General features: G+C 37.7%; 2 protein-coding genes across 3 annotated transcripts; one reads left to right on the top strand and one right to left on the bottom strand.

Moving 5' to 3' along the window:
- Window positions 1-602: 602 nt before the first annotated feature.
- LOC107778564 (heterogeneous nuclear ribonucleoprotein 1) lies at window positions 603-7423 on the top strand. The gene is made up of 14 exons (XM_016598855.2): window positions 603-730; window positions 886-1034; window positions 1123-1212; window positions 2447-2512; window positions 2692-2757; window positions 3497-3582; window positions 3676-3721; window positions 3832-3886; window positions 4984-5060; window positions 5176-5314; window positions 5424-5560; window positions 5663-5767; window positions 6386-6535; window positions 7117-7423. Exons 2-14 carry the CDS (start codon window positions 1014-1016, stop codon window positions 7177-7179), a joined length of 1101 nt encoding a protein of 366 aa, XP_016454341.1. The 5' UTR covers window positions 603-730; window positions 886-1013; the 3' UTR covers window positions 7180-7423.
- Window positions 7424-7645: 222 nt separating this feature from the next.
- On the bottom strand, window positions 7646-11164 carry LOC107778552 (uncharacterized). 2 transcript variants are annotated; one of them, XM_016598835.2, is made up of 5 exons: window positions 10799-11164; window positions 9748-10355; window positions 8607-8904; window positions 8180-8261; window positions 7646-8055 (listed from the first exon to the last, which is right to left on the bottom strand). In XM_016598835.2, the coding sequence occupies exons 2-5, from the start codon at window positions 10289-10291 to the stop codon at window positions 7849-7851; spliced, it is 1131 nt and encodes a 376-aa protein (XP_016454321.1). In that variant the 5' UTR covers window positions 10292-10355; window positions 10799-11164; the 3' UTR covers window positions 7646-7848. The 2 variants fall into 2 exon arrangements, with proteins under 2 accessions (XP_016454321.1, XP_016454327.1); XM_016598841.2 differs by lacking the exon at window positions 10799-11164 and having other exon boundaries at window positions 9748-10504.
- Window positions 11165-12417: the final 1253 nt, after the last annotated feature.

Here is a 12417-nt window from a genome sequence, read left to right as displayed (position 1 = left end):
CAATTTTCAAAAATAAAAATAAAAATAAAATAATTTCCACCACTTTGTTGGGTTACATAGATAATATGACAAAAATAGTTCCATGTGTTTAAGGTTAGGTTCAAAATGGCTTTTTAAATATACTTTGAAGTAGTTATGGTCCTCTAAGTTTGACAAAATTAAGCACTTGTGGTCTCCATTAGTTATTTAATTAACTCTGTTTGTTAAATCTATGGTTATTGTTAGAAGAAATATTTAACTAAATACATCAGAAATTATGAAAATCACGTAAAATCTCAGAAAACACAAACAAGTAATTGCAACAAATAAAAATAAAAAATGGCAGAAAATAGAAATTGAACCTCCAAATATGAGTTTATTTTAGTTTTTCTTCTTCTAAGTTTATGTTAAATGTGACAACAAAAGATTATCAAATATTTTGATGTAGAAAAAGAGTGTATTTTAACAAACTTGAAAGATCAAAATTTATTAGGGGATCATTTTAAACCTATCCCAAACATAAAGGCTCATTTTTGACATTTTCTTGTTTATGCAATTCGAAAATCGATAGGGGCTGTAGTTGTAAATTTGTAATATAGGGTATATATTTTCGGGGGCGTGAGCTTGAAGGGATTAGAAAGCACGGTGCGGTGTCTTGGGGTTTGAAGGAGCTGAGCTGAGCGGCGCGAGAAAGAGCGAGCCGAGCGGAGTGAGAGAGCGAGTTAGGATTTTGTAAATCCGAATCACTAAGGTCAGTTGAGCGTCGGTAATCTTTTGAGTACTTGTGTAATTTCAATTTCTTTGGTATCTGAAGACATAGAGAAACCGGTGAGTTTGTTATGAAATATGATGATGACGATGATATTTGTGTGTGAGAAAGAGGTGTTGTGTGTCTGTTACCTGCAGGAAGAATCGTCGAGTGTGAGCGATTCGTTTCTAGAGAGAGGTGTGGTGAGATCGCGTGAGCCATTTGAGTGTACATCCAACGATTTCCCCTCTCCGCTAATCGATTTCTCAAATCAGCCTTCGTTACCATGTCGGAGAGGAAGCTCGTGGTAAGTTATTGGCTTCTTCCTTGATTTTTCATTGCATATTTGAGCCTTTTATTACATCTTAATTTGTGTGATTATTTGTTGATTTTAGGTTTTAGGTATCCCATGGGACGTGGATACAGAAGGTCTAAGGGAATATATGATCAAATTTGGGGACTTGGAGGACTGTATTGTCATGAAGGTCAGCCCCAGCAGCTACCTTGAGTTTTATGATATCTATTATTTCAGCTACATATAGACCAACTGATGCAATCTTGTTTACGGTGTTGAAAATGATTTTTATTTTTTTGTGAATTTTTTGCCTTAAGAGACATTTATTATCTGCTGGAATGCTTACAAACTTTTCGTGCATGTAGCTTTTTTTGTAACAACTAGAGTTATTGTATGGCGAGACAAAAAACATAAGGAATTTCATTCGGATTGCCCCCAAACTTTTTGTCCTACCTTGTTGTCAGAAAAAGGTTGTTGTTTCCACCACTTGGAAAATATAGCAGCACTATCCCACTTAAAAGTTGTCACCTTTGGAACTCAACCAAGAATATGTCTTAAACGGGCTAATCCTTTGTAGACTATACTGATGGGCACATGAAAACTGTGTCTAAAAAGAAAATCTTGTCTAGTAGATTGCGTTGGATTTTTGAAGGGCCAAGGACCAAATAACAATAATGTCAGATAGGACTAGAAGCCACTATTTGCATGCTCCCACTTTGCAGGATTGTGTTCGTCTCCAACATACTATTCTTTATTGTCCATCTTTCGTTCCTTAAGGTAACTGATTCCGCAATACTATTTGTTTATGATAATAGGTTAACTGTCTTTAACTTATACCAAGTTTGGTCATATGTTTGTGTCCTTGATTTCTGGTGTGTTTTCGTATCACTATGATAATATGATGATTGTTTTTAACACAAGTATAAGCTTGACATAAAGAGCAGTGTATACCCAGACTGAAGAGGAGCGTTGGCGTAATTGGTAAAATTGCTGCCATGGTCACAGGTTCAAACCGTAAAAACAGTCTCTTGCAGAAATGCAGGGTAATGTTGCGTACAATAGATACTTGTGGTCCGTCCTTTCCCCGGATCTGCGCATAGCGGGAGTTTAGTGCACCGGGCTGCCTTTTTTGTATATCCAGACTGAGAACCTTAAATTCCACCACTTTTTTTTTGGGGGTGGGGGGTTAAGAGACCACAATAAGTTGCCGTTGCTTTCCTAATGTGTGCAAACTTTAGTGATGGGAGGTCCATTGTCTCTAGAGATTGATCTCTTTTACCAACTTCCAAGAAGTGTGTTGTCTTGTTTATTTAGTTATTATATGTTTGCATTAGAGTGCTTCTGGTAGTCAATGTCTCTTTTTTGTGCGCAAAGTTTCTTAGCATCTTATTATGAAGACGACTAATGTGTATAGTTTCATCTAGGAGCGTGCTACTGGTCGTTCTCGTGGATTCGGCTATGTAACATTTTCCACCGTTGAGGATGCGAAGGTGATACTTGGTTTTTATTTGTTGATTTTCATGTCATTGTTGCGAGCATGTTTATGTACCGCTCTTGAGTAAAACCTTCTGTTTACATTTACTGTCATGTGCCTTGTGGTTTTGATGCTAACTTTTCTCATTGTATTCTCATGTCATGATATTCATATTTTTGTGTTATTATGATGCAGAATGCATTGTCTAAGGAGCACTTCCTTGGAAACAGAATGCTGGAAGTGAAAGTGGCGACACCAAAGGTGCACTATTTTTAGACTTTTCTGACAATGTTTTCTTTGTTACATTAGTATTTCATCCCATGTTGTGCCATTACTTTCTTGGCTGTCTATTAATATATTGCAGTGGCTATGTTTGCTTAAAATGGAATGGTTGAAAAGATCTTATTATTGATCTCTTTATTTGGTTGAACATGAGCATTGGATGATTGGAATGAGTTGTGTTCTGCTTCTGGAATGTTTCCATTTCACTTTCTTTTCCCCTTTGTTTTTTGTTTATTTTTCTAAGGATTCTTGCCCAACAAATTAGTAGAAACATTGCTTTCTTAAAGATATTGTCCTCTTCATGGCCTTTACCATTCAGTTATTTGTTCGACATATGATTTAAAACTTTAGTTCTCCCAGGATGTATGCCAGTTTCATTAGTCATTATATGCTTGCTCTTAAACACTTTGTTTCTTGATTATTTTGCTCGATACTTGACTTTGGAGTTTATGTTTATGATGGTCTGTGTTTGAAAGATCTTATAATCCAGTATCTAGCATTCCTTGTGGATTGCTGGATTCTCATCATTTTTAGAATTTGCATTTAACTTCTATTATTGCTGTCTAAATCTTTTTTTAAATTATATTCTGTTTCTTTGTTGCAATTTAATTTGGAACGAACCATGATTTTGATTAAGTTAAGTCGTATTTTTATAGTGATTTTGCATCTAAAGGTCCTAGTTAAGGTCTAATACAGATGCTACTCATTCTTTTTGCAGGAGGAGATGAGGCATCCTGCAAAGAAAGTTACCCGGGTTTTCGTTGCTAGAATTCCACCGTCTGTGTCTGAAGCTACTTTCAGAAGGTATTTGTGAAGAATTGCTCATTAAGACTGTTTCTAGCTGGTCGGTTGTTTCATTATTTGAACTTAATATCCTTATTTGAATTTCTTTTGCAGTTATTTTGAGAAGTACGGTGAAATAACTGATCTATACATGCCAAAGGTTCACCTGTCTCTCTGTGACCTCATTATTAGAACATATGTTTGTGGCATCTTGTTCTGACTCTAAATTGTAGGATTCATGAATTAATTAATCTTATTCCCAATCTGCAGGATCCAACTACAAAGGGACATCGTGGAATTGGGTTTATTACTTTTGCAAATGCTGGTATGTGTCCCGTCTTTGTTTTTCTTTTTGCAGTTACTTTTTCTCTATTATCCAGGTACTTTGGCTATCTTTAGTTATTCCTCGGCTTAGCATCCAGGTTTTTAGGAACAATTAAAAAAATAGGTAACTTATTTTTGGCAGGAATTGTATCTGATAGGAACTCTGTTTTCAATAGGAACTGTATCTGTGAGAATTTCTTTTACCCATTTCCATGCTTTATATGTAGACTTGTTTAGACACTGTTCTTATATTTCAGGGAGGAGAAACATGAAGTGTTCTTAGTTGCAGATACATCTTTCCTTCTCTAGTATGTGAGACAGTGACTGAGACCTGCATTTCTCTAGATCTGTCAGTGCTTCCCGGATGTAATCACTTTAGTGCAGTTAATTCCTTAAAACTGGATCAACATTTTACCTTGATTTGGTATAAATTCTAGTAATTACTTCAGATATGAAGGTTTTCTTCCCTTTCTACATTCATCCAGCACTCCTAGAAAATTCACCACCTTCACTATAGGAAAGTGCATTTTGCTTTTAGATGTAAGTGGTTGATAATTCCCTCATTTTTGGAGTAAATAGCTCAGTAGTTAGCACAAAAGATAAGTTTTAACCTGTCACCCAACAACGGGAAAACGAAAAACGGTCTGGGAATGACACCTGCTTCTTTCTACACTTGGGTATATTGCCTTTCGAGGTGCTTACTTCTAAACTTGATCTGGGATGAGAGGAAGGAATTGACATTTGAAGAGTTTTTAACTGTTGCTTGACAGAAGTTCTGATTTTATCTCAGCCTTGATTTGTCCTCTAATTTTTTTCTGTCAATTTCGTAATTCGCCACTGTTTCCGCTGGCATTCTAGTTATATATTCTAGGTATTTTGAGCTGATATGCATCTTAACACCTTTTAATGGCCCTGTAATTGTGCTTCGTCCCTAAGAATTCTGCCTACTTCAGTTTTGTTAATTGCTGTAGGGATGTGGTAGCTACCACCTTGTTTTTATTTATGTACCCAGGGAAGACAGGGCCAGTCTCCTACATGCATGCTTATCATATGTCTTCTTTTCCGTTAAATTGAGTCACTCTTGGTTTGTTTGCCCAGAATCAGTTGATGATCTGATGGGTGACACACACGAACTGGGAGGTTCCACAATTGTGGTCGACCGAGCAACGCCCAAGGCAAGCTCTGCATAACCAAACTTTGATATATCTGCTGTTCAAGGACATGTCATTGAACTTACACATTTGCTTTTGATGATTCATTAACCTTTGCATTTTGTGCTGATGATTCTAGGAAGAAGATTCCAGGCCTGTTAGTCGGATGCCTCAGGGTGGAGGAGGATATGGTGCATATAATGCATATATTAGTGCAACTAGATATGCTGCGCTTGGTGCTCCCACCTTATATGATCATCCAAGCTCTATGTATGGACGTAAGTAAACACTGACAAATTTATCTTTAAAATGATGCAACATCATGAAATCATGCCTCTCATTTAACATATTTCATATACTAAAAGGAACTTAAATTAAATAAACCAGGAGGAGGAGGAGGATATCCTTCTCGTGGCATGGGCAAGAAGATCTTTGTTGGTCGACTACCTCAAGAGGCAACAGCTGAAGATCTTCGCCAGTATTTTGGTAGATTTGGCCGTATCTTAGATGTTTATGTTCCAAAGGTAAGAACTCTTTTATTTTATCGCCTTTTAGTAACAGATATTCTCTTAAGTAATTTAGTAATTGCTTAATTCTGTTAAGATGGTAATGCTTATTTGGTGTAGGATCCCAAGAGACCAGGGCACAGAGGGTTCGGTTTTGTCACATTTGCTGATGATGGTGTCGCAGATCGTGTTTCTCGGAGGCCTCACGAGATATGTGGACAGCAGGTATTTGTTGTGATTCCAAGATCTATTTTTGTCTTTTCCAACTCCATACCCCAAGAAAACCGTGGATACTGAAGTATCAGTTGATCAAGTTTTGTATGAGACCATGGGTGAGGAGACTCCTTCCCCAAAGAATTATAGAAGGGAATAAATTAACAAGATCATCATGGATGAGCAAGAATGGGAGGACCAGATGTGGGGGAAATTCCTTACTCTGGAGCCCGCTTGGTGAGGGATATCTTATAATTACCTGGCCATTACCTTGGATGTCCTGCGATGGGAGGGCACTGGAAGATTGTTCTAAAGACAATAAAATTGTGCATAACCGTTTTTTGGCAAAACTGAAAACATATATTGGTGTAAAGTACCTTAAATCTGACCCGGCCATTACTTGGGATGTTCTGCAACGAGAGGAGCATGAAATTATTGTTCTTAAAGACGATAAAGTTGGAACTGTTTTTTTTTTTTTTTTGCAACATCTATAACATACATCGATTTGAAGTTAGCCTTTTGGGAAGTTTGAACTTTTACCTGTTGAATTTTTTTTATCCTCCTAGAAGGAGCTTCTTGGGGTATCCCTTTTGGCTTCTCACTTATTCCTAGTTCTACCTTGCTTTTTAGGTTGCAATAGATTCTGCGACTCCACTTGATGATGCTGGTCCAAGTAGTCAGTACATGATGGATCCTCCTCCTCCTCCTGAACCATATGGGGGATATGGCGGTCCTATGCGTTCCTATGGCAGGATGTATGGGGGACTGGACTATGATGATGTAAGTATTTGAACCTTACTTTTGATAAAGTTCTCTCTATGTCATCTTTAGCTTATTACTCCGTGATAGAATTGCTTTCTCATTGTTAACATGATCCAATCACATCCTTTTTCATCCGGGTGATTTTAAATTTTCAACCCTCCTTTCCCCTTCCAAAATGGTCAATTACTGGACATTCGTCCTGCGTCTTTCAGCTGGTCTGCCTGGACACACTCTTGCTGGTGAAATTTGTTCCCCTTATCTGTTTGACCTGGGCATGGCAATGCAATTTGATGCTTTCCTTGTGAATGAAAGAACTCTCTCTCTCTGTCTCTCTCATGCTGACTACATCTTTCTGTTGTTTTTGTGCAATGATTTTTACTTAAGGTGTAGTTTATTTGATTATTTTGTTCATACCTCTTTCGTCGATTTTTTAGGTTTGTTTCACATGTATAGCATAAAAAATAGGCCGGATTGTACTGATAATAAGATATATTCAACCTTGGGCTTATGACTTGGCTATTTCTCGTTTGTCCTTAATTCAACAGATGATAATTCTGATGATATAACCTTTAAATATGTGACTTCTCTGTTTTTGACAGTGGGGTTACGGCCTGGGTGGAGGGAGACCTTCAAGAGCAGATATGAGATACAGGCCCTACTAGCGTGTGTGCTAGTAGCTTGTGTGGCATGAAGTTAGAAGCTGTCTCAATTTCTAAATGATAGGTGTTGGGTGTCAACCTATATACTGTCATATTTGACTCAGCTTATATGCGGACATTATGATGTATGTGCTACTGATATTTCCTTAATTTAGTATTGATGGATTGTGTAATTCACTTCCTGCTCAACCCATTGAATTGGAAGTGCCAAAGAAACAAAGACGAGAATTGTTTTTTTTTTTGGTCATATCTGAAAGTATAGAAGTAGTTAAGCAACACAATCAATTGGGGTAATATAGTGCATTTTTGCAGCTTAAGTATTAGCTAAATCCGTTTGAGAGGCTGAGTGGTTGTGGACATGGTTCGTGTTTTTCTATGCTTTCCGCCTGCCTAAAGTTAGTACCTTGGTTAGTTGCAAATGGAATTTCGCTGCCTCGGATAGATGATTTCTACTTTTTGTTGAGTAGGATTTTACAGTGAAAATTTTCCAGTTTTTTCTTTAGTAAAGATTTTGGACCACAGAAATCAGCTGTACAGAATTCCGCCACAGATGGTGGGAAGGCTTGAATTACATAGCGAATAGGTAGGTCAGAAACTCGATTGAACAGTCTGTTATGAGTAATCTGTTCCATTGATCAAAAGGACGCTCTAACTCCAAACTCTGACGAGAACCTAACGGATACGGCAAACATAGCAACTGCTAAATGAGGCTATCTTAAAATACTTCCGAAACGGAATGACACTCTGGGGATTCCTTCGAGGCTGATGGGAGTGACTTTCTGAGGTTGCACGTCTCATATCTTGGGCCTTCAACTGAGCATATCTAAGCTTGTTCAGAATCTTATCCATGGATGCTGACCTCCTCTTTTCTAGTTTCATCTGAAATGCAAACAATAGTTAAGTCCTTTGATGCTTGGCCTATCCTTTAAGACAAGTACACTGGATAGATATGTATATTAATCATTAGATGTACTCAGATATCAATCTTTTATGTCCAACGGACCTCAAGCTTTTGAATTGCTGCTTCCGCTTTAGCCTTCTGCAAGTTCTCCCAAGCAGTAATCCTTGCTTCCTCTCTTTGTGTCCTTCACAAAATGAGGAAAGACAGAACCGTTATTCCGATATAGTAATTTTTGCCCCTTGATAAATAAACCTATACCATAGTAAATATTTGTTGCTTAGTGACATACATATTCCCGAAAGAATGTCCATCCATCTTATATGTAGGGAGTATATCTGAGTTATCACCATTACCAGTGTTTGTGAAGGCTAAGTATTGCTGCTACTTGTCTAAATAGTTTCTACAAACTTGTGGAGAAGTAGGCGTTAAGGGCATAGAATACCGGTTCCCTTGAAAATTAGGATAACAGATACCCTTGCAAAGCATAAGCAAAAACAAAAACTTGAAATGAATTGGCATAGTGACATACTTTGACATGCTCTCTGCTGCATTTGCAACATCCCAGGGTGAAATTGAGCCAGTCACATCTGGTGTTTCTTTACTCGGTTTCCTCACCCGGCTTTTCCGAGAGTGCCCAGAAATGGGGGCTCCTTTGTCCACCTGCACATCCCTAATCTCGACTCTAGCAGAATGCTGCTTGTTCTGCTCCGCTCCAGATGACCTTTCTTTGGGAGAGGCATGGGCACTGCTATCAGGGCTCATCTGTGTTGCCATGTCTCTCCTTGAAACTGCGGAGCTAACAGAATCTGGCTCCTTGGTGCCATCATCTGGCCATTGGATTCATTAGCAACAAAAAATCATTAATTTATAGTGATGTGCTATTCTAAAGACAAATCTTTCTTCGAACACCTCATATCTCATTGATTTCACAATATGTTCCATAATTAACCTTTTGCTTGTCAACCTGATAATGTTTAAGAAGCCTCAACCAAGGGCTGGAAATCAGGAAGGGATTTCGAGTGTAGTTAAGAAGTTTGATTAATGTCAAAAGGTTCTAAGAATATCTTCAAAAACTAGGAATACTATTGCTAATGCTACCTGTACCGATGAGAGGTAGCAGGTACCCGGTGGAATAGTCAAGATGCGCACAAGCTGGCATGGACACCACCGTCATAAATAAAAAACTATTGCCAATGATGTGTGATACGAATCTAAGATTCAAGAGTTGAAAATAGAATAATGGTAAAAACTTAGGAAAGTATTGCTAAATCTATTGGATAACAATCAATATACGACAAATGAAACGGTTGAATTATGTCATACCACAGTTGCATGTATCTCCTTTTCTTTTCCTGGCAAAATGCACTCAAATGATAGTCATTTCATATGCATCCACTTTGCATAGGCTAATTTAGAAGAATTGTGCTATGATAATCGGTATAAAGCAAGCAAATTATACTTTATCGTTGCTCCAAGGAGCCCGTTTAATTCTACTCTATGTTAGAACATATTTCTGCAATCGGGATGTAAAGATATGACACTTGGGCCTAACTCATCCCAAAAGCTAGCTCATGAGGGAAGGATTGCCCAAGTCTATATAAGGAGACTACCGGCCCATTCCCCAACCAATGTGGGACTCTAACCACTCTAACACGGGATAAAACGCATACCTTGGGAGCTTGGCACCGAAGATTCACTGCACAAATCTGGCAGACTGGGAACACTAGTTGTTCGAGCCATACTATACTCAGCATATAGAGCACCAGGATTTGCACCAGCACCATAATGAAGGGATACACCATCAGGCACCAGTACACCTGTTGTAAATGGTGAATTTGCAATGTAGTTACCTAAAGTTCCACCTTCTATGACCGGCACGGAGGGTGAATAATTTGGTAAGTACATAAGGCCAGAAGCCCCAAGAGGTCCACTTTTCGACTTGGGGCGCCTGTGGATTTGCGCGGTTGAAGTCTTCCAAACCCCATAACTGGACACTGGGCTAGTAATCCATCTTTCAGCATCATCCCATTTTGAAGGCACTGTCCTTCCACTATTGAAAGGCATCAATGCAGTGGCACTTATATGCCTCCTGCTGCTGTGAGTCGGCAATGGGACTCGTTCGGAGCTCCACCCTTTCTGATTATCTCCATATTCTGGTGTTGGTGGGCTTGTATATAAACCCGAATTCCTCAACAAAGTAGAATTCTTCTTCATGATTTTCAACAATGGAATGCAAGTCACATTCTTGTTCCCCTGGTTGAATCTTGTAACAATGACCCTATCCAAGTGGGTAAGAAATTAGAGACCATAAATCTAACTAGTTTCAGTTCTTTATTATCACATTAAGAGATAGCCACCACATTCATTTTGCCTACTAAAGTTGTCTTGAACAACACTCTTAACAAGAATACTATATCTTGAAATTGTGGTCAATTTTTTGTAGTCTGTGGCAATTAATCAATAGGTCACTTCAAAAGTCAGGACCACTGGAAGAGTTGCCAAATACTGCCAGTAAGGGAACAAAATCGACAAAACTTTACAGAGAAGTCGATTTTCAACCCCCCTAAATTTCATTAACTGTATCTCCCAACCAATCAGGAAGAAAGTTGGTTATTCCAATTGCCACTTATGTACCTCTAAATAAAAAGTTAAAAAGGAAGGGAGAAGGGGGAGCAGCAAAAAGTTTCAACTTTTAGAGCAAATGTATTAAATGAACCTTACCCGTTAAACTAATGCAGAGAGTTGGGCTTTTTATCTCTAGTTTATATCAACTTTTGTTGTGGTGCTCAAAGCTTCAGTAAAGCAGCTGAATAGTGTGAATCTTTGGTTACAGAATGTGACCAAAAGGTATTGGTAGTAGTGATATCTGAAACAATTTTTAAATCCCAGAGAGGAAAAACAGAAAAAAGAATAAAGAAATGGGAGAAAGGTCACCCTCACCTAGGTGTGAAAGAAATCAAGAATTTAATAATGCAGATTATAAGAACATGGGGTTCAATTATTATGGGATGTTTGACGAATGACCCCTGCTAATTTGTTTTTTGAAAGAAGAGCTAACAATAATAAGAAGAAGGGTGAACAGAGAGTGAGATTCTTATACAGCTAAAGCATATAAATGAGGGAATAGAAGAGAGGTTTTGTAACTATCGAAAAGGAGAGAACCGACACAGTGGAGAAGAGCCAAGAAATGGTAAAGAGTTGTCACAAACAAATGGGCATTCCCACGTGAGTAAGCTTCTTAATTACGGGTTATACTTTTTGGATCATTGCCCTTAATTCCATGCATTCCCTCTTTCTTTAAGTTTTATCTTCTATCACACCGTCACAGTTCGAGTTTAGAAATAAGATTTTTATCAATAGGTGAGCATTTTACTTCTCAGAATGGCTTATACCACGTGAATTCAAATTAATTAGACTAGTAAACATGGTCTACAGAATAACTTTAAAACATCTTATCTTCTTCTCGTTTTCTTCTCTCTTTTGCTCCTGAAAAGCCTTTTCTAAGGTGGGGGCCTGTAAATAGGAAGGAGAATGGATAATCTTTAATGAGATTTAGACCCTTGCACTTGAATGATTCAATAAGAATTGGAATAAATGGGCAGGAACTCCAACCGCATCTTTTAAGTCTTACCGTAAAAATTGCACTGGCGCCCCTTTTTAACTTATAGCCGTTTTGTCTTTCTGTTTGTATCCGTATCCGTTTTTTTTGTAAAAAGTCTTTTAAAAAGATTATTTTGCCCTTCTTCATTAAAAGACTACTTTCTCTCCATGTATACGCTAGTCCTTTACTGTCTCTGTCTCTCTTTCCCGTTATTCGCGTTTTTTGATTTGTTCTTTTCTGAAATCAAAGGGTTTTCGTCGTTGTTCTCACATTACGATTTAATCACAGGTACATTGCATTAATTTTCTGGGTTTTATTTTACGATTTTCTGTTTTTTTTTTCTGGTTTTGGTTTTGATAGTCATGTATTTATGATTAAATAATTTCTTAGTGTTTAGTTTGTTAAGTGCATTAGTTTTACTTTTACGATTGTGTTTTTAGGTTTTTTGAATGAGTTTTTTATGTTGTTGATGAAAATTCTATAAATTCTTCAGTGATTAGACGTCCAAATTTTCAAAAAATTTGAGAGTTAAATAGATGATACTATTAAAGTGATGATACCTTAGATAGGAGCTGAAGTTTTTTCCCCATGTTTTGGCATTATTTTTGGATTTGAATTTGTGTTTTGTGTTTTGTATAAACTACAGCATGTGGCTGAATGTTTTGTGTTTTGTAACTGGTGAGCTGGAGTTTTTGTGTTTTGTTACTGGTGAACTTCAGCTCTAGAGCTGAAGGTTTTG

The sequence above is a fragment of the Nicotiana tabacum genome, chromosome 3 (genome assembly GCF_000715075.1).
Source record: "Nicotiana tabacum cultivar K326 chromosome 3, ASM71507v2, whole genome shotgun sequence".
NCBI lineage: Eukaryota > Viridiplantae > Streptophyta > Magnoliopsida > Solanales > Solanaceae > Nicotiana > Nicotiana tabacum.
Note: the sequence above shows the minus strand (reverse complement) of the source record. Positions and strands in the feature narration are given on the sequence as shown.